Consider the following 27,860-nt stretch of genomic DNA (forward strand, 5'->3'; position numbering starts at 1 on the left):
TAGGACATATTTAGCCATATTTAAATGATTATCCAGAGTTGATTTTTAAATTCTGAAACATTATTGTTTTAATAATGAAACTCATAAAATTTTGAAAATCAGACAGAAAATTAGACATTATTGTTACAGTTACATAATCATATATTTTGCTTTGTAAAACCATATCAACTAAATTATATGTATAAATATCAAAACCATGCATCTGAAGACAAAACCAAGTTGCAAAATATGTGTTCTCACTGATACGCTAGCAAAATAATCACACACACACACACACACACACAAATATTATTATAAAAGTAATGAGACATGGGATCAATATTAGCCAAATTGAGAGAAATGATGAAGGTGGAAAAAGTTAGAGACTATGGGATAGTTTTGAGGACAGCATGCAGATACTTCAACTATTCTTGTAATACATTACTCCCAACCTGCAGAAGGCACGTAGGCACACCAATGGTTAAGCTATTGTTCATAATTTGACACACACAGGAAATATTTCACTAAAACAACACCAAGTTTCTCTCCCCTGGCAGGGTGGGCTATAATTGGGTCAAGAGGCTTGAATTCAAGCAAGAATGCTATGATGCTCTTCCTGTAAATTTGAATTGGGGCACAAAGGTCACGCTAGAGTACTACTCAATGTTATTTCTGGTTCCAGAAGCTACAAAGAGGAGCAGACACCTCCTTCAGAGGCCTCTGACTGGTGGCGGTGTACACTCTGGGGTGGGCTAGTCCATGGTGGGAATCCCTAGAGTAGACCCCAGGATGAACCAGACCGTCACACATTATTTGCAGACATAACAGCATAGTTGTGAGGCAGACAAATCAAAAAAACACAATGGCTCATGATAGGGAATGTCATGGGGTGATAACATGTTTCTCCAAAAGTGAAATCAGAGTCTGAGAAGATTATTGTTTGTTCTTTTCAAAAACTTCACATTCCATGGTTAATATTTTTATAAATATCCACCTTCAGCTTTATTTCTATTAAAAATTTTTGAGATCAGAGAAAAACATAACTTTAGGAATAAGAGCTCTAAAGGAAAATTTCTGTCTATATTTCCTAAAGACATACTTCCTTCAATACAATCTTCAGGAATTTTGTCAAGGCCTGTACAGTCAAAACATCTTTGTGACTTCCTCTATCAATTGTGTTGCTCAACATATGGCATTTCTGACAAAGTTGCTCAACTATGTTTGCTGCATTCTTTGGGCATCTCCCCTGTTATTTCCCTGACATACAATGTGCACAACTTGTAGATGAAGGTCTCGAAAAAAATACAAGATGCTGACAGTTTTCCCCAAGTGTGGTTTCTCTGATTATTAATGGCCAAATTCCGGAAGAACATTTTTATGTATCTGTTTAATTGACTGGATTATCTCCTATGTAAATTCTTGGTTTAATAAGCTCTAATTCATAATAAAATAATTCCCCATATTCCCTATATGCATTAGTATGCTTTCTTCTACATGCTGTCTTTTTCAGTTGCCTTGTTTATGACAAATTTTCAAAAACTCATCAAATTCAGAGTATTTTCCCCCATAAGTATGCTCTTGTTTGCTCTGGAAGAATACTTCTGGTAAGAGATTTGCCATTGTTTACATTCTTTTGAGTCACGTCCTTTGTGAATTTTCCATGGTATTTTGAGGTATGTATCATGAATGAAAGATTTCTCTCACCGTTCTACTTACAAATTTTCTTCCTCTGTGTGTAGCCTTGGATGTACTGTGATAACTGATTTCTGGGTGTTTATCTCACCCTCAACAGGGTTTCTCTCTTATGTGTCTTCTCTGGTGTACTTTGAGGCCTGAGTTGCAACCGAAGGTTTTCCCATAATGATTACATTCATAGGGTTTCTCTCCCGTATGTGTTCTCTGATGCTTAGTGAGATCTGACTTATGACAGAAGGACTTCCCACATTCATTACACTTGTAAGGTTTCTCCCCTGTGTGTATCCTCTGATGTATGGTGAGAACAGATTTCTCTCAAAATAATTTCCCACACTCATTACATTCATACGGCTTCTCACCCGTGTGAGTTCTCTGATGTGATCTGAGGACTGAACTGCAAGTGAAAGTTTTCCCACACTGGTTACACTGACAGGATCTCTCTCCCCTGTGTGTTCTTTTATGTACTGTATAGTCTGACTTATGGTAGAAAGTTTCCCCACATTTTTTACACACATAGGGTTTCTCCCCTGTGTGACTTTTCTGGTGTACTGTAAGGTATGAATTCCTAGAGAAGAATTTCCTGCATTCCTTATATTCATAGGGCTTCTCACCTGTGTGAGTTCTGTGGTGTTTAGTGAGGTCTGATTTATTGTAGAAGGTTTTCCCACAGTCATTACACTTAAAAGGTTTCTCACCTGTGTGTATCCTCTGATGTACTGTGAGGACTGATTTTTCAGAAAAGGATTTCCCACACTCGCTACATTCATAGGGTTTCTCCTTTGTGTGAGTTCTCTGATGTACTCTGAGGCCTGAGTTACGACTAAAGGTTTTCCAGCACTGATTACATCCATAGGGTTTTCCCCCTATGTGAATTTTCTCATGTTTCGTGACATCTGACTTGTGACAGAAGGTTTTCCCACAAAGCTCATATTCATATGGCTTCTCCCCTGTGTGAGTTCTCAGATGTACTGTAAGGTACGAGTTTCTGGAGAAGAATTTCCCACACTGATTACATTCATAGGGTTTCTCGCCTGTGTGTGTTTTCTGATGTACTGTGAGGACTGAGTTGCTTATGAAGGTTTTTCCACGTTGGTTACATTCATAGGGCTTCTCCCCTGTGTGAGTCCTCTGATGAATTATGAGGTGTGAACTCCTAGAGAAGCATTTCCCACAAGACTTACATTTGTAGGGTTTCTCTCCTGTGTGGATTCTCTGATGTAAAGTGAGGAGGGATTTCCGAGAGAAGCATTTCCCACATTCCTTACATTCATAGGGTTTCTCTCTTGTATGTATTTTCTGGTGTTTGGTGAGTTTTGACTTTTTGCAGAATGCTTTTCCACATTCGTTATATTCATGGACTTTGCCTCTTATGTGTGTTCTCGGGGTTACATTAAGAATGGACTTCTCCCAGAAAGGTTCTCCCAAGTTGTTATATTCAAATTCTCTCTCTTCTGTGTCAGGGAAGACTACTTATTGAAACTAACCACTCTATCCATGTACTCATAATCCTTTACCTTTAAATGAACTCTAGGTTTCAAGAGGGATGACTTCTCCAAAGTTTTACCATATTCATTAAATTCATGAAGATTTTCCATTCTTTGTGTTACCTTGTGGACCTTGAGGGTTGAATTATTACAGAACATTTTATCAGATTCATTATGTTCAAGAGGACTCTCTCCTATATGAGCTTGGTTATATGGGACAAGTGCCTTCTCATGGAAATCTTTCCTGCATTCCTCATATTCCTTATTCCTTTGATTTAAGGATTGCTCTACATTTTTAATTTTCTGATATGAAATGAAATCTTCATTATAACTGAGGTATTTTCCATTTTGAACGAATTCACAAGGTTTCTCTCCCATTTGAGTTTTTTCAGGGTTACTGTGAAGGAACAATTTCCCACATGGATTGAAGTCATCAGGCTTCTTACTTAAATAGTTTTTCTTGTTAATAATTAATTCTGAAATACATTTCAAATTCATACCACATAAGTCATACTTACAGGGTATTTTTATAGAAGGAAGGCTGTCTGTGCTGAAATTAAAAATGTTTCCTAATACATTACCTCTATGTATAGTCAGTGTTTTGTTGTTGATAAATGGAGCCTGCCAGAAATGTCTGTCCTGGATTTCCTGATTCTGTTCTAGTTGGTTATCAACTCTGCAGACTTCTAGAAATGAGAAAAGAAAATACAACAATCATAAGTTATTAATCTTATTGTAATTATGATGAAATTACACTTACAAACAAATGCCCTTTTACATAATTGACTTAGTTTTATGAAATAAGAGAGATCCAAATAGTCACGTTGCCCCATCTTTTTGGATCTGAAGAAATAAAGCCTGACAGGGTAGAAAAAGGGGGATAGAAACTTTTAACAAGCACAACTATATTTGGCAATTTACAAATAGGTATTTTAAGATTTCATACGTACATTAGAAATAAATATAAAGCGCAATGAAGAAAAGGAAACAGTCATTGAAAAAAAGGGGGGAGCAGATCTCGGAATGGGAAATACAGAGAACTAGAGAGTCCCTGAAGTTTAGTAGATGAGAATGCCCTCAAGAGGTACCAGAGGGACAATCTGATATTCTGAAGGATCATACTTTAGGTAACTTTCTTCCCATCCTTACATTAGTGTAGCTAAATTATCTCTATGGTTTACATGTTTCCAGTTTCATTCTCTTCCTTTTAAAATTACCTCTGTTTTGGGGCGCCTGGGTGGCTCAGTCAATTAAATGTCTGAATCCTGGTTTGGCCTGGGTCATGATCTCACGGTTCATGAGTTCGAGCCCCACATCAGCCTCTGTGTTGACAGCAAGCAAGGAGACTGCCTGGGATTTTCTCTCTCCCTTTCTTTCTGCCCTTCCTCCACTCTCTCTGTCTCTCAAAATAAATAAACTTAAAAAAATGTTTTTAATTACATCTGTTTTGCTACGTGTTAACTTATTATACTGTCAATAACAAATTAAATTCCAAAAGCACCAATTCACTTGTGCTTGTGACAGGACTCCTTTAATGTAGTTTTAAGTTTCCCTCTAGTCATGTTACTTACAAAGAACACAAATGTTGACCACGATATGTAAAATCGGAAGAAGAGAAAGAAGGCTGAAATGACCAAATCCATAACCTGGTTTTAGTTATGGTATATTCAGCTTAGTTTCTCAGAGTTTGTTCAAAAGGAAACTTATGCTACCACCAGATGCTAATTTTTCCCCATTTTAAACTTGCTCTGATTAATAATTTGACACCCAAATTTCCACATTTCTTGGTTTTATTCATAACCATGGAAGACCTCACTAAAACACAAAGATATTTATATTTATTTACCCTAAGAATTCTCAGCCATACTTCATGTTAACTCTTGCGTAGTACATACAACATAACAATGATGATCCTATTTAAAAATCTATTCACATCCCATTGTCTCCAAGTACCAGCACTGCAAATAGACTGCAGTTATAATTCTGGGGGGAAAAAAACTTTTTACGAGCAATATACATAATTAGGTGTTGTTCAACTAATCGCTTCACAGTTCCATAATAAATGTCTTCTTTCTAGAAATGCCAGGCTATTAATTTGTCAAAAATTGTTCAAGTTCAACTAAGACTCTTCACTTGGCAAGCTTACATTCCACTTTGGACTTGCTCACAACTTCGTTCTTAAGGAAAATGACATGTCTCATAAATTCATAGGTCTTTACAAACTTCTCTACAATTTCAAGTCCTACTTACACTGAAATTTAAAATTAATCACATTCCAAACATCTCATTCTATCACAACGTTAGATTATACTCCTTTGAAACATAAACATACCCTGTTAATTGCTGAAATTTAAAATACTCAGTAGTCTTTTTTTTTTTTTCCCAACCACAACCTCTGAAGTATTTATATCTGATTTCCTCTGAATACATTTGGGTGGATTCTGAAAGTACTGGTCCTTAACAAGTGGTGTGCTTTTCAAAACAAAGGTCAAGTTTGTTCTTGATCTTAGGGTTTGAAGTAAGATATCATATAGAATGGGAGGAACAGAAGTATATTGACATAAGATTGAAAAGCTACATGTAAAATAGTATGTGGTTTGAAATCAAACTGATAAAGATGTTGTATTCCATAGGGCAAACACTTAAATGGTTGAAATATTCCTATTAAAAAAGTAGAGGTCTTCACACTAGGTATAAAAGCCCAACCATATGGGTCTTTGAATGCTATCAATAGAAAATCCACTCTAAATATAAATAGGCTAAAAGTAAAAAGATGGAGGGGCACCTGGGTGACTCAGTTGATGAAGCCTCCGACTCTTGATTTCAGCTCAGGTCAAGACATCACGGTTCGTGAGTTTGAACCCAGAGGTGGGCTCAGTGCTGACAGTGTGAAGCCTGTTTGGGATTCTCTCCCTCCCTTTCTTTCAGCCCCTCCCCCCTTGTGCACTTTGTGCGCACACTCTCTCTCTCTCTCTCTCAAAATAAATCAACTTCAAAAAAATAAGTGAAAAAGATATATCATGGAAACATTAATTAAAAGAAAGAGAAAGGTACTATATGTTTCATCCTTTTTTTGCCTCTAGCATTCTAACTAAAGAGTGAGGGCTCCTGTGACTAGCCAGCCCACCTTAGCTTTGAACATTTGCTAGAACAGCTCATGGAACTAAGAAAACAATTTACTTATTTATTACTAGTTTATTATAAAGGATTCAACTCTGGAACAGCCAAATAATAGAAGAGACACACTGGCAAGGTTTGGGGATGTGAGTGCTGTGTGAATGTATGAAACTCCAGGCATGCCACTCACCACTCCTCCAACTCCGCTGTTTAGAAGTCCTTATGGAGGTTTCATTACAGAGGCTTGAATGATTGAATCATTGGCTGCTGGCAGTGACCAGCCCTGTGCTAAGGCAATCTAGTGGCCCCCAGCACCCAGTCAGCCCAGTATACCAAAGACCTTCTTTTCACGCCAAAGACCCCAAAGGATTTTGGAGCTGTGTGCAAGGAATCACGTATGAAGATCAAATTTTTTTTTTTTGATATATTATAGTCTCTGTCACTAACTAAAAACTGCAACAGACCCCCATGGTTTTATCTGAATGAAATTCAAATTTAGCGGCATCGGCCAAGAACTTCAAGATCAAGTTTATGCTGAGGTCTCCAACCTTACTCCGTGCTGTTGCTCACTACGCTTGCAACGCCAGAGCCACACTAGCCATCCTGCTGTCAACCAGACAAGTCAAGCGCGCTCCCGCCTCTCTCAGGAAATGCTATTCTCAGGGATCACGTGGTTTGGGTCCTTTTCAACTAAAATCTTTTTATTTTTTTTATTTTTTTAAATGTTTTATTTATTTCTAGGAGAGAGAGAGAGAGAGAGACAGCGTGAGCAGGGGAGGGTTAGAGAGAGAGGGAATCACAGACTCTGAAACAGGCTCCAGGCTCTGAGCTGGCAGTCAGCACAGAGCCCGATGTGGGGCTCGAACCCACGAACCGCGAGATCATGACCTAAGCGAAAGTCAGACGCTTAACTGACTAAGCCACCCAGGTGACCCTCAACTAAAATCTTGAAGAAGCCACCTGGGCCACTTGGCTGAAACAGTCCACTTATTGCAAATGCCCTTGATCACATCATCTCATTTTCTTATCTTTAAAACCTTTCATAACCAGGGGCACCTGGTTGGCTCAGTCAGTTAAGTATGCAACTTCAGCTCAGGTGATGATCTTGGGGGTTTGTGAGTTTGAGCCCCACATCCGGCTCTGTGCTGACAAGTCAGAGCCCGGAACGTGTTTCTGATTCTGTATCTCCCTCTCTCTCTGCCCCTCCCCAACTCACATGTGTGTGCATGCACTCTCTCACTCTCAAAAATAAATAGACATTAAAAAGAAAATTAAAAAAATAAAAATAAAACCCTTCATAGCATTTGGCATGATTATAATCCCTAATTAATTATAGGATTAATTTATTTGCATCCTTATTTATTGTCTACTTCCTCCTCTATGGACTTACCTCTACACCTCCCTCCTGAATCTAAGCTCCACAAAAGCAGAGTCCTTGGCTTTCTTATTAATTGATATATCCTGAACTATTAGGATGGCACTAGTTGAATGTTAGCTAAAAGCATAAACTTCCTGAATGCCTATTAAAGCAAGGCACTGTGTAATTTGTACCTTGCCTCATCTGATGCTCACACCTATTTTGACAAAGGTCTTATTACTGACATTAATAATGAGGAAACAGAGGCTCACAGAGGTTAAGTGACTTGTCTAAGCTAATAAATGGCTTAGCTAGGATTTGTGAGGCAAAAAAGTTCATTATAACGGGATCATCTCATCAAGAGGACATAAAGATCCTCGTATTTATACTTTTTTCTTAATGATTCTGTAAAAAAAATTTTTTTAATGTTTATTTTTGAGAGAGATACAGAGAACAAGCAGGGAGAGGCAGAGAGAGAGGAGAGGGATCCACATAATCCAAAGCAGGCTCCAGGTTCTGAGCTGTCAGCACAGAGCCCGAAGCAGGGCTCAAACCCACAAGCCATGAGATCATGACCTGAGCCGAAGTCAGACACTTAACCAACTGAGCACCCAGGTGCCTCGATAATAATTCTTTAAACAGATAAAGCAAAACCCAACAGAACTAAAAAGAAAAATAAATGAATACAAAATTCTAGCTAGAGAGGTGAACAGTGCTTTCTCACTGTGTCACTGACAAAGATTTCAAGTATTCCAGCCCCAATCCCATCTTGCCGCTAGCCCAGCGAGTCTTAGTGCACTGCTTCATGTGGAGCAGCGATTTTTTAGGAATGCACACCTCATGTTAGAACAGGTATATTCATACACCTTCATTGTCCTCCACTTGTTTTTAGCCTCCTCTTATCTATATTGACACATACCCAGCCTTTCTGTGTTGCCCAGATTTGCAACTGGTATATTCTCTTCTGTCAGCTAGCTCCCATATTTGCTTTAATTAGTTCTTCAGTTGAAAACAAAGCCCACCACGAGCGTTATCATCATGTTTTTCTGTCACTCCTTGGTTACCTGATATTCATTCTCTAATAGAAGGGTCTAGGAACAATGATCCCAGGGTTCTTGCCTATTCAAAAAAAGATTTGCTGTTTGTTAAAGAGTATCTTCTTAAGTGGGTATAATACTGTCAATGGAACACTTTGAGGATCTTGTAGGAACTGCTCTAACTCTTAACTACAAGTTAAACTATGGAAAAGTCTGAAGTTAGTTGGACTTGTCTCTTATATTGGCTGGTTATCAAAATGATTGTTTTGGAAATTTCGTCCCTTTATTAGAATCTATCCTAATGTGGTCACGCCTGACTCTTTTACACAGATTCAATTGCACCTCTCCCCTCCAACCCCCCACAAAAAGTGTTCCCTGATTATATTAAATATTTGTTCTATTCCTTTTACTTTCCACCTTGGGGAATGAACTGTAGGTATAGTATGTAGATGAACTCTCTTCTTACTGAAATCTTCAAGATTCATTTCAGGTTCTTCTTGCTCACATTTTTCATTTCTTTTGGAATATAATTTCAACAGTATCTGTTCTTCCTCGGGATTCCTCCAATTTGCTTTCTTGACTGTGATTTTATTTTTTGTTCCAATTCTTTTCTGAGTTTGACACCCAACTATTTATTTTCTACTATTCAACTATTTATTTTCTACTATTAACTTCTTTTTTTTTTTTTTTTTTATGTTTTTATTTCTGAGAGAGAAAGACCGTGTGAACAGGGGAGGGTCAGAGAGAGGGAGACAGAGAATCCGAAACAGGCTCCAGGCTCTAAGCTAGCTGTCAGCACAGAGCCCAACACTGGGCTCGAACCCACGAACTGCGAGATCATGACCTGAGCTGAAGTTGGACGCTTAACCAACTGAGCCACCCAGGTGCCCCCTTAAATACTTGTATCACAGAGGTGATTAATCCAACTAGTTCTCTCTTTTGAAATTCATGATTTGATGTTTGGTCCCAATATCTATCTACTTTATGACTACTCTGATCAGATGACAATTCAGTCACCTACTATCTTTCTTTCCAATTTTTGTCATCCGTTTTTCTTGCAACACTTTTGTATGTATTTCGTGCTGATTCCTGTTCAATGACTCGGGCTGAAAGGACATGAGCTTTTTAAGGAACGTCATGCTGTACAAGGTTTACTCAAGAGAAGGGAAGAGAGTCATGTCTTAGGCTAATGAGATAATTCCTTATGGAGAAGCGTTTTGCATGTGTACTGGACTCAGTTTATAGATCAGCCAAGATCTTCTTTCCTTCCTAGCCAGAGCGGCCTTGGCAATGGCAATTCCTGCATCAGGTCACCAGGCTGGCACTGCTGCCTCTCTGAACTGAGTAACGGTGGGTGTTGTGTCCAACTTGGCTACTTGGCACGTAGTTTCTGTGAAGTCAGCTCAACACCCACTGTTACTCAGTTCTGAAATTATCCTGTTAGTCCGAGCAATCAGATGTGCTGATTACAGAGCTCTGGCTGACAAGGCAATGGCTATCTTGAACTTTCCCTTCCTCCTAACCACTTCCCTCATTTTTGCAGGAAGTCTGCACATCCTGACCAACTGTAATCGAGTAAGTTTTTGCTTCAAATCCTGTGTTCTAGGAGTACCCACTAAGATGGTGCAGAAGATTATTTCTCCACATTTAGATATCTGTGAGGTTGTTTTCCCAAACGTAAAGTCTCTCTTGCTATCACAGAAACAGAGGGCTACTGGGAAATACGGTTTGGTTTCTACACTTCCCTCTACTACATCTGCTTGGCAGAACCAAACTGCATCCAAGGGAGCTCAGCTCTCTAGTGCACAGCACTGCTGTTAATCTAAGTTTCCGGTTTCACATCTCAGAGTACGCACTCTGTTCATGAAAAGCACTTCACCAGTCCATCTGAGCATCAGAAATGCTTTTGTTTTCTACCCCCTGCTGATACACACACTCCTTGATTTGTTCATCAATTCTGCACCGTTTACACCTGTATGGATTTGGGATTTCAGACATCCTCTGGTATCATATAATGACATGTGTATGGCTTGTTTTCCTTAATGCTTCTGGAAGATTTGCAAATAGAGAAAAACCACTGACTTTATTATTCTGCTTCAAAAAGTTCACTGTCTTTCAAAATTGTCTTAACTTGGCTACACCAAGTGGTGACTTGATACCACATTCTGTTTCCACCTCATCCCCAAACTGCTTCTTCTCTCTTCACTGAGCTTTCTCCTTTTAATGACTTCTGAAAGCTGGTGTCCCTGGGACCTTCAGACCTCTCAGATCTGTTCATTCTTACTTCTAAGGAGAGGTTGTCTGATCCCTCAGTTTCAAATGCTAAGTTTAAAAACTTTAAATCCTACCATAAACTGATAATTTCCAAATAAATGATCTCCAACCTGGGGTCTCCCCTAAACTACCTCTGCTCATACAGCCAAATGCTAACTCCCAGGTAAGCCGGATATTTTATCATCACCTGAAACGTGGTATGTGCAACCTAAACTCCTAACGCCCCCTTCTAAACTGTTTCTCCCAGTCTCCCCATCTTGGCAACTGATACCCATTCATCCAATTGCTCTGGATGAAATCCTCGGAGTAGTTCTTGCTCCTTTCTTTCTCTCACATTTCTTACCCAACTCACAGCAAATCTTTTAGGCCCCACCTTCAAAACATAACCAGAAGGCAACCACTTTTAATCTTCTCCACCACTTCCAACCAGGGGTGAGCTATCACCACCTCCTCACAGACTGAAGTACTGTCCTGATGTCCTGCTTTCATTCCTCTGCCCCAGTAGTTATTTTCTTTGCCCAGAGGTCAGAGAGAAAAGTTCAAAGAAAAAATAAGCATATGTTGCTTATTAGGTAAAATTATACCAAAGGCTTCTCATTTCATTCAGAATAAAATCAAAATCTTTATTATGGCCCGAATGGCCCTACAGAATTTGAGTTCCTTTACCACTATAATGTCAACTCTTCCCACCCTCTGCTCACTCATTTCCCCCAGTCCACACTGACACATGTGCCCTCAAAAACACCAAGTACATTCCTGCCTTGGTGGAATGACATTTAATCTCCCCTCTGCCATCCAGACTCCCCATGATCTTCACCCTCATTCCATTCAAGCTGATATCACCCAACTGCCTTCCTGAACCTCTTTTCTCAAATAAAACATTTCATTATTTTCATCTTTAACTTCCTTGCTATTTTATTGGTATGTTATATGTCTGTGTGTTACGTACGAACTGTTGTTTGTTTCTTACGTTTCTCTTCCTATCAGAATGTAGGTTCCACGAGGTGAGGAACAATTTAGTTTGCTTAAGTGTTTCCAGCACCTAAAACGTTGGTGCACACACTAGGTACTCAGTATTTGCAGAATGTGAAATGAACACGTAAGCAAACACCTGAGAACAAAAGGAATTCATACCGTGCCACCTAGTGTCCATCCGTTTAACACATCCTAACTCACCTGGGCAGCTCTGGTCTGGGGACTCTCCCTCTACGAGCCATGGTTGCTGTCCTTGTTCCAGCCTGAAGATCACTTCTGGTTTGGGGACGCAGTACCCTGCGGATGGGAAACGACATGGGAGCTGGACTAGGCCCATGGGCTTTAGGGCCTTTGAAGAACACAGAAAACGAAACTTCAGGTGCCAAATACAACCTTTCATTGAAAAAGAAAACAATTGTTTTTAATGTTTATTTATTTTTGAGAGAGAGACAGAGCACGAGCAGAGAAGGGGCAGAGAGAGGGGGAGACACAGAATCCAAAGCAGACTCCAGGCTCCGAGCTTTGAGCACAGAGCCCGACACGGGGATGGAACTCACGGACTGTGAGATCATGACCTGAACCAAAGTCAGAAGCTTAACCGACTGAGCCACCCAGGCACCCCGAGAAAGAAAACATTATTTATGGTGCTTCAACAATCCTTCCCCTTAGTACTTGAATATCAAGCCTCCCTATCACTAAACCCAACAAAGCTTCTACAGGTTTCAAACCAAGAAAGGACATGCATACTAGAAGTCTACATAGCAAACCATCTCTTACCCACTGACACAAGGTGGCTGTAGTTCTCCAGCATCACGTCCCTGTACAAGGTCCTCTGGGCAGGGGCCAGGCGCTGCCACTCCTCCTGGGAGAAGCCCACAGTCACATCCTCAAATGATAATAATCCCTGAAACAGCACAGTACAGTTGTGTAAGTAATGAGAACTGGAAGACATAGAATAGCTGTCAGAGAACTGTTAGGGGGTTAGCTATTCACAGGCAATTAGAAAATGTGTTATGGCATGTCTACTTGTGCACTTGGCTGGACAAGGAGATCCCGTGACAGATATTCCTCACCGCTGTGCTAAGGGACCGGTGTCCCACTAAATGCCTGTGTGTCGTAAAGAATTCTCCTACTCTGAGAGTCTGAAGACCAATAATACCCCGTCACTGTTCTCAAGGAGCATATAGTCTGACAAACAGACACAAACGTATAAGCATATAACTGCAATGCAATGCTACTACAGGAAAAAGATGCGCAAAGTAGATAGAGGTTACAGAGGAGAGAAAAGTTCTATTCCTGCTACTGGGGTGGGTTTCATTGATAACAGAGTATCATTCACAAACCTGGGGCAACAGCATCACCATGCATACATCCAAAATATGTAGTGAAAGGAGTAACGATGAACACACAGGGTAGTACTGTTGGGACTCTGAGAAGATAAACAGCTATAGTAATATTCAGGGAACATGTTACAAGCAATTCTGGACACAACTCCGTACATTAAGGGTGTCCAAAATATTTGGTTACTCTTCCATCCAGGAAACCTTTTTTTAAAAAATATAATTGTCAACTGATAATGTCAATCTATATATTAAATTTCCTCATTTTTTTCTAAGTCATTTTTGTTTTCAACTGAATAAATCTGGTACATAACACTGTGTAACTTTGATACACCTATACATTGTAATGATTGCCAACATAGCTATATTTACCACAATACCTAATGATAATACAGTATTACTGTCTATATTCATTTCACCATACATTAGATTTCTCTATTCTTTTTTTTTGGATTAAAATAAATGTAGGGAGGCATCTGAGTACTTTCTTCCCATAACTGAACAGACTATCTTACACAGTCCCTGGGTTATGTACGACCCACTGAGGAGATGACCACTGTGGAAAACATTTCAACAAACAGACATAAGCAAGCAGAGACAGAGACGTATCATTCCCAGGTTATCAAAACAAATAGCTAATAAATACTCATGCCATATACTAAAACTTGGTTAACAGGAGAAAGAACAGACTATTACCCAGAAATTGTTAAAGTATTATTGAGAAAAAAATAAGGAATACCTGAATAAATGAATACACTACATTCATGGATTGGACAGCTCAATATTACAAAACGTCATTTCTCCCCAAATTAGCCTATAAATTCCAGACAACTGGAATTAAAATCTTGGCAGATATTTCTGTGGAAACTAACAAGTTCATTCTCAAACTTACATAGAAACTCAAATGACTAAAAATAACCAAAGCCATCTTGGAGAACAAAATGAGTAAACTCACAGTGAGGTAGGCAGAATTCTAAAATGACCTCCAATGACCCTCACACACAAGGGACAGACTTGTGTTCCTGTGATTTTGTGTTCCTTGTGTTATGGTTTTGCAAGTATAATTAAGATCCCTTAATCAGCTGACTCTGATCTAAAAGGGAGATTGCCTTGGGTGGGCCTGACCTAATCGTGTAAGTCACTTAAGAGGATAAAATTCTACTACTGATCTGAAAGCAAGCTCCTGTGAGTTCTACAGCTATGTAGAAATAAATTCTGCCACGTATGTATGGAAGGGAACCCAGGTGACACTTTTGACTGCAGCCTTACACCTAAGAGGCCCTAGCTAACCTATTCCCAGACTCCTGATACACAAAAACTGTGAGATAACAAATTTGTGTTGTTCTTAACTATAAAATTTGAGGTAACTCATTACGAAGTACAAAACTGATGGACTAATGGATATAAAGATTTATTCCGACGATAGAGTAATTTAACAGAGTATGCTATCACTAAAAGATAAACTGAAGGATCAATGGAACTAAATTTATAATCTAGAATCTGACCCACAAACATAGATACTTGGTTTATTAAAAAAAAAAAAAAGCGTTACTAGTAGAGCAGTGAGAAAAGGACATTGAGAAAAACAAATTTGATGGGGCACCTGGGTGGCTTAGTTGGTTACGCGTCCGACTTTCGCTTAGGTTATGATCTTGCAGTTCGTGGGTTCCAGTCCGCGTCGGGCTCTGTGCTGACTGCCAGCTCAGAGCCTGGAGCCTACTTCAGAGTCTGTATCTCCCTCTCTCTCTGACCCTCCCCTGCTCACGCTGTCTCTCTCTCTCTCCTAGAAATAAATAAAAATATTAAAAAAAAAAAAAGAGAGAGAGAGAAAAACAAATTTGATTTCAATCTCACAAAATATGTGAAAATCAATTCCAGATGGACAGCAGGTTCAAATGTGATCAGTAAAACTTCCAGAACATTACACAAAAAACTATCTTTGCGATCTGTAGATAAGCAAAAAAAAAAAAAAAAATTAAAAACACTAACTATAAAGAAAAAGACCAATGTTAATTGGAGGACATTGAAGTTAAGAACTTCTATTTTTTTTTTTTAAATGTTTTATTTATTTCTAGGAGAGAGAGAGAGAGACAGCGTGAGCAGGGGAGGGTCAGAGAGAGAGGGAGTCACAGACTGAAACAGGCTCCAAGCTCTGAGCTGGCAGTCAGCACAGAGCCCGACGCGGGGCTCGAACCCACAAACCGCGAGATCATGACCTGAGCGAAAGTCGGACGCTTAACCGACTAAGCCACCCAGGCGCCCCAAGAACTTCTATTAATCCAAAGGAAATAAGTTTGTTTGTTTGTTGAGACAGACAAACAAAGTGTGAGCAGAGGAAGAGCAGAGAGAGGAGACACAGAATCTGAAGAAGGCTCCAGGCTCTGAGTTGTCAGCACAGAGCCCGACACGGGGCTCGAACTCATGAACTGTGAGATCATGACCTGAGCCTAAGTCGGCCACTTAACCAACTGAACCACCCAGGTGGCCCCAAAAAACAAGTTTTTAAAAAGGCATCAGAGGACAGGAAATTTGGGCAACATCTTGAAATGATAAAGGGATTATATCCAAAATATATGAAATACTCCTAAAACAATAAGAACAACATGATCTAATGGAAAAATGGGGAAAGGACCTAACACAGTGACTTCACAAAAGAAAAGATCTATGGCCAAGAAATGTGAGAAAAAGGGCTCAACCTACACTAGCAACCACTGGGTGAAAGGCTGTTGGGAATAAGAACATTCACACATCCCCAGGTTTCACATGACAGATGATTAGTTTACAAAAGGAGGAAAAAAAAGTCTACTTTTCGAGTAGGATATTTGGTGGTATTATTAATAATGCTACACTCATACCTTATAAGAAATATATGATAAATGAGCCTAAGAAAAATACAGAATCTGACTCAATCATGAGGAAAAACAGATCAGTCAAAATAGACATGCTTCTCAACATGGCTACCCACAGCCAGGCACCATCCCCAGAGTTTCTGACTTAACTGCTATGAAGTGTGGTCTCGGTACAAAGATTCAAAGAGTTTCAGAGGATTCTAAATCCCTGTTAAGCTCAATAATAACTATTCAACAAGACATGTGACCAAGACTTAAAAAATAAAAATCTATTATATGAAAGAATGTAAGGGTTATGATCTTAAGATCTTTGGATCCTAAACCCAATAAAGTTTAAAGGACACTTTGGGTACAAACAGAGATATCATAAAGAAAATATGTGGGGAAAATGCTTCTATCTTTTTAACTTTGTAAAATATAAAAAGTGAATTAAAATACTTAGACATGAAGTTATAACAAAAAGTGAACAAAACCTACATAAAGAAAGCTATGAAAGCATTCCTTTAAAAAGCTATTAGAAGAAACTAAAGCTAGCCCATGTTCTCACATAAGAAATCTTAGCATCTTTGATTCGTAACATTAATAGGGCAATTTAATGCAGTCTCAAAAAAATACATAAAGCTTCTAAGTGGGAATAAGACAAGTTGGTTATATATTTTAACAGGAAGAAAAGCAAAGTAAGCCAAGAAAAATCTGAGAAAAGAGCAATGAGAAAGGATTAATCTACCAGGCAGTACCAAATATAAACATAAAGCTTCCACAATTAAAATAATATGGTACAGACACATAAATAAAAAGAGGTATCAATGGAAATAGACTCAAATACATCTGGAATATAGTAAATGATAAAGACAGTATCATAGAGTAGGAAAAAAAGAATCTCACATTAAGACTGATCAGATAACTTGGGGCACCTGGGTGGCTCAGTTGTTTGAGCAACCAACTTTTGCTCATGATCTCAGTTCTTGGGTTCGAGCCCTGCATGGGACTCTGTGCTGACAGCTCAGAGCCTGAAGCCTGTTTCAGAAGCTAAGTCTCCCTCTCTCTCTGCCCCTCCTCCTCTCAGGCTCTATCTCTCTCTGTCTCCTGTCTCTCAAAAAATAAATAAGTGTTAAAAAACATTTTTTTAAAGAGTGATAAGATAACTTAATAGATAGGATAAGAAAGATAAAATAGGATCCTTTCTCATCTATACATCAGGAAAACTGCAAATGGACACGTCAAGGTTAAATGTAAAAGACTATGTAAATTATAGAAGAAAACATGGGTGAGTTCCTCCATAACTTAAGAAGGAATAAAATTTTCCTGTGACTAAAAATCCTGATGCAATAAAATAATGACAGATTTGACCAAAAATATTAAAAAACAAGCAAACAAAACCCTCTGCAGAGTTAAAGTAAAAACCAAAATCAAAAGATAAACAAAAATGACAACTCAGAAATAAGTATTTGCAACTTACCTGACAAAGAAAGGGTTAGTATCTCTATATAATGAGTTCTTTAAAAAGGGAAAAAATGGGGCCTGGGTGGCTCAGTCAGTTGAGCGAGCTGACTTCGGTTCGTGGGTTCGGCCCGCATTGGGCTGTGCTGGCAGCTAGCTCAGAGCCTGGAGCCTGCTTCAGATTCTGTTGTCTCCCTCTCTCTGACCCTCCCCTGCTCATGCTGTTCTCTCTCTCTCTCTCTCTCTCTCTCAGAAATAAATAAAACATTAAGAAAAAAAATTTAAAAAAAAAAAAAAAGGAAAAACCAACCGCCCTATGAAATATGGGCAGGGACTGTGAAAAGAAAACTCACAGGAAGAGAAACTCTAATGGCACTAAACTGTATGAAATCAAGCTCACCCTTTAAAAAGAAAAATGAAAATAAAAATTATACTGAACCATTTCACTGCTATGGACTGGCAGAAATCCAAAAGAATAAAAGCACATATACTTAATTTAATTTGCTGTTGGCATAAAAGCATCCTCATATCCTGCTGTTAAGAATGCAAAATGATTAACCACTAAAAAGTGGAATATGGCAATAGTTAGCTGCCTTACACATGAATTTGCCACTTACTGCAGAAATTCCATTTCTGGGAACCAACCACAGAGCACAAGAAAGAAAAGACGTAGGCACAAGGCTACATTGCTATTTATAGTTACAAAAGACTAGAAACCACCCAAATATTGGTTAATAAAGAACTGGCTGAATGTGTTATGATACACTCACACCACGGAGTGGTACAGAGCTACTGGAAAAAGAACCGGGGAATATCTCTGTATAGTGCCACAGGGCGAGCTCCATAATATACTATTAAGTGACAGAAAGTTTAAGTGAGAAAATCAAGTATAATATGGGACCCACAAAGATCTCCATATGGGTCTGCTTACATTAAAAATAACAAAATGAGAATCATTGTGTTGTACAAGTAAAATTAATGTAACACTGTATGTTAATTAACTGGAATTCAAATGAAACCTTGGGGCACCAGGGCAGCTCAGTTGGTTTAGGGCTTGACTCTTGATTTTGGCTCAGATCATGATCCCAGGGTTGTGGGATCAAACCCCAGATCAGGTTCTGCACTGAATGAGGAGACTGCTTGAGTATCTCACTCTCTCTCTCTCTCTCTCTCTGCCCTGCTTGCTGCTCTAAAATAAACTGTAATTAAAAAAAAATTTTTTTTAAACAATGGTCACTCTCAAAGGGTATGGGAAGGAACAGGAAACAGGATGGAGGGGACTGAGATAGAAGCCAGACTGATTTCTGAATACGCTGTGTTTTATATGTACAGTTCATCTTCAAAAAATTGTATTTTTTAAACAAAAATAATTATCAAAATGAAAATAAAACCGTAAAACAGATAGCAAATAAAATAAATGAATCTAATTGTGTCCTAATTTGATGGTACACCTCAGAGAGAAAACATGTGCTGAATTTAAGACACAGGAATATGACTGCGTATTACAGTGGGAATATACCTGAAGGATAAAAGAACTGGAAAAAATAAACAAAAACAAAACGAAACAAAAAAACCCTTGAACAAAAGATTCACAAATCTGACTACATCAAAATGCAAAACTTTCACATGACTGATACCATAAAGTTAAAAGAAAGAACAAACCCTGGAGAAGACATTTACAATGAATAAAAACCGGATTAGTATACAAAACTCATAAAGGATATTTATAAATTATTAAGAAACACAAGAACGAAATCGATAGAAAAATATGTAAAAATATACAATATATATAAGCCAACATTCCACAGAAGAAAACTGAAAGGCACAATCTGATAAAGCAATAAGAGAAATATAAATCACAACAATGAGGCTTTCATTATCCATCAGAGTAGCCATAATTTAAAAAAATTTTTTTTAAATGTTTATTTTTGAGAGAGAGAGAGAGAGAGAGAGAGTGTGAGCGGGAGAGGGTCAAGAGAGAGAGGGAAACAGAGAATACGAAGCAGGTTCCAGGCTCTGGCCTCTAACTCAAGACTCATAAGATCATGACTTGAGCTGAAGTTAGAAAGCCACCCAGGTGCCTCAAGCCATAATTTTTAAATAATAATAACAACCATTAATAAGGAGATAAAGAACAGTATGCTATCATATATGCTGGTGTGAGCCACAAGGTCACTTAGGAGAACAATCAGGCAGTACCAAGTGACAACAGAAGACCCTTCATGCTCCAACAATATTAATCATGTGTGTACACTCCAGTATACTTGAAATGCTTGCTCATATACAGGGAGAGAAAATGTGAAAGATGTTCACTGGAGAATTACACACAAAAATGAAAAATGAAAAAGACATGTCTTTTAATAAAGAAATGGACAACTAAAACGTATGGTGGCATAACAGAATATTAAAATGAATCAAGTATTAATCAACTTTAATATATCATAAATGCAATATTAAATTTTAAACACAGAGCTGCGGTAACATATACATTAAATGAGACCGCATTCATAATTCTAAAAATCATATACAACAAAAATATATATTCTTTCATGGTACATGCATACAGTTTTGTCTCCCTATGCAAATGGAATGACAAATCAATGTACCTACACAAATAGAAGAGAACAGTGAGTCAGGGATGAAAACCCAGGAGTGGCTGGGTGATTCCTGGCCCCAGAGATATTCACGTCCTAAGCCCTGGAGCCTGTGAACAGTCCCGTACGTGGCTAAAGGGACTTTGCACATATGATTAAGGGAAGAATCTTGAAAAGAGATTACCTAGCTTGTGCTTGGAGCCTAATCACAGGGGCCCTAACAAGCTGGCAGAGACCAGACTACAGACGGCAAGGCGATGTGAAGACAAAGGCAGCAACTGAAGTAATGTGCTTTGAAAATGGAGGAAGGTACCCCAAGAGCCAGACAAAAAGCAAAGAAACAGATTCTCCCCTCAGAGCCTCCAGAAGATACCAGTCCTGCCACGACCTTGACTTCAGCCCCGTCAGAGGAATTTAGGACTTCAGACTTCCAGAACTGCAAGAGGGCAAATCTGTGTCTGCCCCAGCCACCACATCTGCAGCATTTGTTACAGCTCTAGTAGGAAACCAATATAATAGGAAACGTTATTTATCAAATCAAGATTCCATGAAGGAAATCTCACCGAGAGGTAGAAAGGGGCTTGTGTGGAGTCCCAGGAGCCTGCAGCAGAGACTGCACAAGAGCACAGGCAGGGAGATCAAGGAACTCAAACTCAGCAAACTGTCGCCCAGGCAGACCCAGGTCAGGAACGATGAGAGAACTGTGAGGGCTCCATCCCTCCACAGAAACCTCACAACAACGGGAAGCAACTAGCAGAATGAATTTTATCAGAACTCAGGAAGAGGCAAAGGTTGACAACCACCTACCACAGGACGGATACAGCAGGCAGCTGAAACCTGGGAGGAGAGACCCGTGTGGCTTTGACTCAGCCTCACAGGGGGCACTCGTCGACTAGGGCTGCCAGAGCAAAGAACGCAAGCTGGGTGGCTGACATAACAGAATGTTACAGTCACAGTTATGAGGCGAAAGTCCAAGGCTACAGTGTTGGCCCGGTGGTTCCTTCTGAGGGCTGTGCATGAAGGAGCTGGTCAAGGCCTCTCACATAGGCTTGCAGGCCACCATCTGCCCATGTCTCATCATCTTCCCCCTGTATGCAGCTCTGGGTCCAAATCTCCCTCTGACGAGGACACCAGTCACACTGTATTAGAGTCCACCCTAATGATCTCACTTCAACTTGATTACCTCGGTAAATACCCTATCTTCAAATAACGTCATAGGGGGTTAGGACTCCAACATATGAATTTTGGGGAGACACAATTCAACACATGACACTGGCTCGGCAACAGTCTTGGAAGATGAAATCCCACCTTCCTAATGTGCATTGCTGGTGCTGGAGAGAGAAGAACGGAGCTGGTTCTCAAACAAATGGGCTGGTCTGTTTTGACCTGTCTAGTGGAAACGTGAAAAGACTAATCCAAAATACTCATAACTCTTGCACATCACAGAAAGGACTATGGGAGGGCATTTACTAAAAACATTTAAAGGCAAATGAACCAGCTGCTGCCACCAGGGGCAAAAGATGACACTTGGGGCAAACAAGAGATATGCCAAAAAAGTCTGGCAAGAAAAGCTGGGGAGTGGAATAGCTTGAGACTGAAAAACTTCCGTATGTCCTGAAAACTTAGAAGATACACGTATCCAGGGCAAGATGCATGTTCAGAAAAGACCCCCAAAGCCCCAGGCTCTTACCTCTGATGGTCATCAGCTCTGCACCGGCAGGAAGTGAGGATAAGGGAAGAGTTGTCTACTGCCCAGCCCGTTGGTGGTAGTGGTGGTGATGGTATACTCCAACAAACCCAGACACCAGCAGCAAGGACTCAGAGATTTTTGGTTTTTTGGCCCCAGGGATTTAAGAAAATCTCTAGTTCACCATTGGGGGCACCTGGGTGGCTCAGTCGGTTAAGCAACCGACTTCAGCTCAGGTCATGATCTCATGGTTCGTGAATTCAAGCCCTGTATCAGGCTCCGAGCTGTCAGCTGTCAGCCTGCTTTGGATTGTGTCTCCCTCTCCCTCTGCCCCTCCCTTTCTCTCTCTCTCCTTCTCAAAAATAAATAAAAACATAAAAAAAAATTTTTTTAATCACTAGTTCACCATTGGCAAATGGAATGGATACTTCGGTAAAGAAATGCAACAAGTACGGTCTTTACAAAAAAGTCTTTCTTTACAGAAATTCATTACACAACAACAAAACTATACCCCACATAACAGTAACAAGCCTAAGGGAGAAAAAACAGTCTCTTCAACAAATGGTACTGGAACTGGATATCCACATGCAAATGAATGAAAGTGGACCCCTCCCTCACATTATACACAAAAAGTAACTCAAAACAGATCAAAGACCTAAATATAAGAGCTAAAAACTATAATACTCTGAGAAGAAAACAGGAGTGAATCTTTATGATCTTAGATTTGACAACAGATTCTTCTACATGACATCAAAGGCAAATGCAACAAAGAAAAAGAAAAACCAAATTTTACCAAATTATAACCTTTTGTGAAATCAAAGGACATACTATCAAGAGAATGAAAAGACAACTAACAGAATGAGAAGAAATATTTGAAAATCATCTATCTGATAAAAGTCTACTACCTAAAATACTTATAGAAATGCAATTTAAAAAATGAACTAGGAATTTAAGGGGTGCCAGGGTGGCTCAGTCGGTTAAGCAACCGACTTCAGCTCAGGTCACGATCTCACAGGTTTGTGGGTTCCAGCCCCATATCAGACTTTGTGCTGACAATGCAGAGCCTGCGTCAGATTCTTTGTCTCTCCCTTTCTCTGCCCTTCCCCCACTCTCACATGCTCATTCTCTTTCTCTCTCAAAAATAAACATTTAAAAAATAATAATAAATTTTAAAAAATAAAAATAAAGGGTGTCAGGAATAATAATAATAAAAATGGACCAAGGATTTGAATAGACATACATGCAACGCAGATATCCAGGACCAAGGATTTGAATAGACATACATGCAAAGCAGATATCCAAATACCAAACAAGCAAATGAAAAGGTACTCATCAGTCATTAGAGAAAAGCAAATCAAAATCACAATGAGATATTACTTCATACCCACCAGGATGGCTAAAATAAAAAGACAACAAGCATTGTCAAGAAATGAACTCTCATACATCATTGGTGAAAATGTGAAACTGTGCAGCCATTGTGAAAAAGTCTGGCAGTTCCTTAGTAAGGTAAGAATACAACTAACATAGGATCCAGCATTTTCACTTCTGAGTAAATACCCAGAAGAACTAAAGACAAGTATTCAAGCAAAACTTGCACATGAAATGTTCAGAGCAGTGCTATTCACAATAGTGGAAAGGCCGAAACAGCCCAAATGTCCATAAACTGATAAGTAGATACACAAAATGTGATCCATCTATGCAATGGAATAGTCAGTAATAAAAAGGCATGAAGTCTTGGTAAAGTCAACTTGGTATTTCAACTATAAAATGAAGAAGGCTTGAGGACCTAATGTGTAACATGGTGACTACAGCTGACATCCCTGTACTATACAATTAAAACCTGCTGCTCCAGGGGCACCTGGGTGGCTCAGGCAGCCAAGCCTCCAACTTCAGCTCAGGTCATGATCTCAAGGCTGGTGGGTTCAAGACCAGTGTCAGGCTCTGTGCTGACAGCTCTCAGCCTGGAGCCTGCTTTGGATTCTGTGTCTCCCTCTCTCTCTGCCCCTCCCCTCCTCACACTGTGTTTGTCTCTCTCTCTCAAAAATAAATAAAGCATTAAAAAAAAGTTGCTATGCCAAAACATGAAGAAAATGTGAGGTAATGGATGTGTTTGCTGACTAGATGCAAGTCCTTTCACAAGGTATACAAATATCAAAATCATCATGATGTACACTTTAAATGCCTTACAGTTTTGTCAAATACATCTTAATAAAGTTAGATAAGAAAATGAAGTCTGTCACATCCTGCAATACGAACAAACCTTTAAAGCATTCTAAATGAAGGAAGACACACACAAAAATACATATCATGTGACTGTATTTATATAAAAGACCCCGAAGAGGCAAGTCTACAGCAACAGAACGTATTTTACTGGTTGGTAGGGACTGGGAATTTTAGAGTTACTTTAAGGACATGCAGTCCATGTATTCTACAGAAGCTCTAGGTTTTATCAAGGGAAAACAAAAACAAAACAAATCAATATCATCGGAAAGTGGTCTATGTGGGCTTCAGTAATGCAGTCTCTCAAAATCAACTTGGCTCTGCTCAGTTCTTTGTCTTTTGCTTCCACTGAAGGATAATTACAGACATTCTGGTTGCCACCAGAAGCTTATCATTTATATAAAAAGAAACAAAAGTTTTTCTATTCACCTCTTAATGCCAGAAAGTCTTTAGGCTTCAAAAGGAATCAGGTTGCTCTATGCATGATCAATGTAACGCAGTCTTTTTTTTTTTTTTGGTAATGACTAACAGGTCAGAAATATTAAGTTCGATAACCATCTAACTTCATTTGATGTGTGTGTGTGTGTGTGTATCTCCTCATCAACTATGCCTTATTGATCTGTTACTCCAATGCTGGTCTACAGACCTCAAATCACCTGCAATCTTGTTCAAAATGAAAATTCTTTGGCCCCATTCTATGGTCTAACAAACTTTCCAGTTTTGATCTGATGTGCAGTGAGGTTTGAGAACCATTGTGTCATGCTGTTTCCCTCAGGAAATTTTATCAATTTTATTTTATCAATTTTATCATTTTATCAATTCCTACTTTTGATAAAATTCCATTTTATCAATTCCTACTTTCCCATTTAAAATATGGGAGACATTGGGGCGCCTGGGTGGCTTAGTCGGTTAAGCATCCGACTTTCGCTTAGGTCATGATCTCACAGTTCGTGGGTTCGAGCCCCGTGTCAGGCTCTGTGCTGACTGCCAGCTCAGAGCCTGGAGCCTGTTTCAGAGTCTGTGACTCCCTCTCTCTCTGACCCTCCCTTGCTCATGCTGTCTGTCTCTCCTAGAAATAAATAAAAACATTGAAAAAATAAATAAAATAAAATAAAATAAAATAAAATAAAATAAAATATGGGAGACATTACCCTCATAAAATCCATAATAAAACAAAGCATAAAATGACTTCAACAACAACTCACATAGGATTTCTCCATAATTTGCTGGTCTTTCTTGGAAAAATGCTGAAATCTCTGAAAGTATAGCTGGGATAGAAAAACAGGAATGAAGTCATTAAAGGTACAGATTGCTTTGCAGTTCCTGGATTTGCCTTCTTAAAAAGCCACCAACATCACCAGGGTAAAATGCCTCTCTGTGGGACAATATCCTTTTCACCTTGGAGAAGGAGCAGGAAAGAACATAAGATAAAGCACCCACATGTAACCGTGACTTGGCCATCCAGAGCTTGGGTGTGCAATTTTTCACTGGGTGAATTTAACTCTTGTCTATTGATATTTTAATATTTTAAAATAATAGATGTGCCCCTTTATTCTGCTTCAAAGAAGTTTTAAAAATGAGAAAACTTGTTAAACAAATTACAGTATGCTAAATGAAGAAAACCTACACCTTCAGCAAAGGTTGTATAATAAAAGTTGTCACATGTGTATTCCTTGTTTACTCCCCAAATTAGAGAACGCAACCAAAGCTACGGAAAAAAAAAGGAATGGAGGCACTTTAAGAGTACTTTTTGTTTTTCTAAAATATATGTATTCTGAAATGTTTGTCTTTTAAGAAATGTGTTTTCACAGTGATGATGTGGTTAGCAATGGCCTGGGTGTGGGGAGATTCAATATCTACTTTGGGCTCTGCCCCTAACACAAAACCAGAGAAATTCACTTATACCCTCAGCACCAATTTTTCCTCACTTTTCAAGAAAAGAAATTCTTTTCCTACTGCCATCCTATAAAGAGCTCATCAGCACATCTTTAAATGCCAGATTCATTATGTGAAAGACAGCTTAGAATCTGGGAAGAGTGAGTGAAAAATAAGGAGAGTGGGGGGTGAGCTGGGAATGGTGAGACAAAACGGACTCCGATCTAGTTTTAAGGCCCCTTCTCGCATATCCTTGGAGCGCCTCCAGTGAAGTTGTATTTCCTGTGTACCCTAACTGTCCTTCACTAGTTCAGCCCAGATGCTTCTCTTCTGAAACCTGGTCTGGACTTCCCTTCACAGGCAGCCCTGAAGGCTTCTGAAGGTGGCAACATTCTCAAATCTCACTCATTCTGAACAGGCTGTGCATATCTGGAGTCTGCATCTCTCAGAACTACACTGCCTCTGCTCAAAACTCAAGTAGTGGGGTGGTTCTCTCCAGGTAAGACACTCTTCCTAGAGATTCCACCTTATTTGACAAGAGGTGCTTCATTCTAAGATAGATGAGAAATGCGCCTAAGGTGCAAATTCATTTTAACGGGACTTGTCACCCAGCCCCACATTTCCACTGTTTGTTACTCCATAGAACCTCAATTCAGACCTTCAATAAACTCGTATCAAGGCTTCTGAGAACAGTTACAGACCTAACTCAGAAACAATTATGCTGTCTCTATCTGAGGCTCTGAAAACCTCTAGAAATCCCCGAAAGAGAACTGCTACATGGTAAGATTCAATCGTCCAAATTGTTTCTTCACATGCCAAATTACTTCTGCTAAGTGCTGTGCAGGATTAAATACTGGCTTTTACAACCAAGATAGTAAATTGCAAAGACCATGGCATTCGGAGAAACAACTAAAATTGTGTTCTAGTTTATCTGCTAGTGTTGTGACTTGGATATATAACTTTCCTCTCGTTCTCCATTTTCCAATTTGTTACAGCAGGGAGAGCTATACCCACTTAGGTGAGCATAAAGTAACGAGTAAGAAGTCTGTTAACGACCGCTAATATTTACTGCTAGGCCTCTGAGTAACTCCAGAGGCAGGTGTTATGAATACCTTCAGTTTTACAGGCGTAAAATCTCAGGTAGGCTATTTTTCCCAGATGATTCTTTTATACCCAGTTCTGCCCCGCATCAAACCACTTGCTCAACTCGGGACCTCTCTCTCTCTCTCTCTCTCTCTCTCTCGGGACCTCTCTCTCTCTCTCTCTCGGCAACTGGGCGCACCCATCACGCACGCGCAACGGATGCTCTTCCCGCGGCCGCACAAGCCACGCCCCGGGGTCCACGCGAAATGTGCATCTTCCTCGGGGTTCCAGTCGCCGCGTCCCAGCATCCCAGGCCGGCCCCTCCTTCTAACACAAACTCTCGCGTCCCAGCGTCCCTCCGCCCGGCCGAGGCCTCCCCTCCCCAGTCTCTCGGGTAGAACAGCCAAGGGTCCCGCCGCGGTCCGTGGGCCTCTTCTCCACTCGGAACACCGCGGCTCCCTGGAGCCACTCAGGGATCCTCTGGGAGCTCTCCAACCCTCTGGCCTCTCCAACCCTCCCACTTGGGCCGCACGAGGTCCCGCAGCGGCAAGCAGACCTGCAGGATCGTGGAGATTCCGGACTGTCTCTCACGGTAGGCCAGAGACTCTAGAAGGGCCTGCGAAGTTTTGCACATGCGCAGAAGAAGCCGCATAAGACCCGTTCCCATAACCACGCGGGGCGGGCTCACAAACTTCCGGACTCCGTTTCCCACAAGTCCGCTCGCCCAGGACCTAGAGAATTTTAGAAACGTTGATATTTCTTTTGTAATTAAGAGATTGTGGCATGGGATTGTCTCTTATGTACGCAGCCCTGTATTTTTTCAGTAGCTCAGAGAAATAGTCTTAAAACCTGTG

The 27,860-nt window shown here is 39.8% G+C and overlaps 1 protein-coding gene across 1 annotated transcript; it reads right to left on the bottom strand.

Moving 5' to 3' along the window:
* On the bottom strand, positions 1-27,610 carry LOC120223789 (zinc finger protein 33A-like). Its single transcript, XM_039222022.1, is given in 6 exon segments — positions 1-3,138; positions 3,141-3,844; positions 12,120-12,215; positions 12,696-12,822; positions 25,254-25,316; positions 27,563-27,610. Coding segments are annotated over 5 exon segments (2,316 nt in total). The 5' UTR covers positions 25,269-25,316; positions 27,563-27,610; the 3' UTR covers positions 1-1,764.
* Between the last annotated feature and the right edge of the window lie 250 nt (positions 27,611-27,860).

Source organism: Hyaena hyaena, unplaced genomic scaffold (genome assembly GCF_003009895.1).
Source record: "Hyaena hyaena isolate Hyena2069 unplaced genomic scaffold, ASM300989v1 scaffold_1038, whole genome shotgun sequence".
NCBI lineage: Eukaryota > Metazoa > Chordata > Mammalia > Carnivora > Hyaenidae > Hyaena > Hyaena hyaena.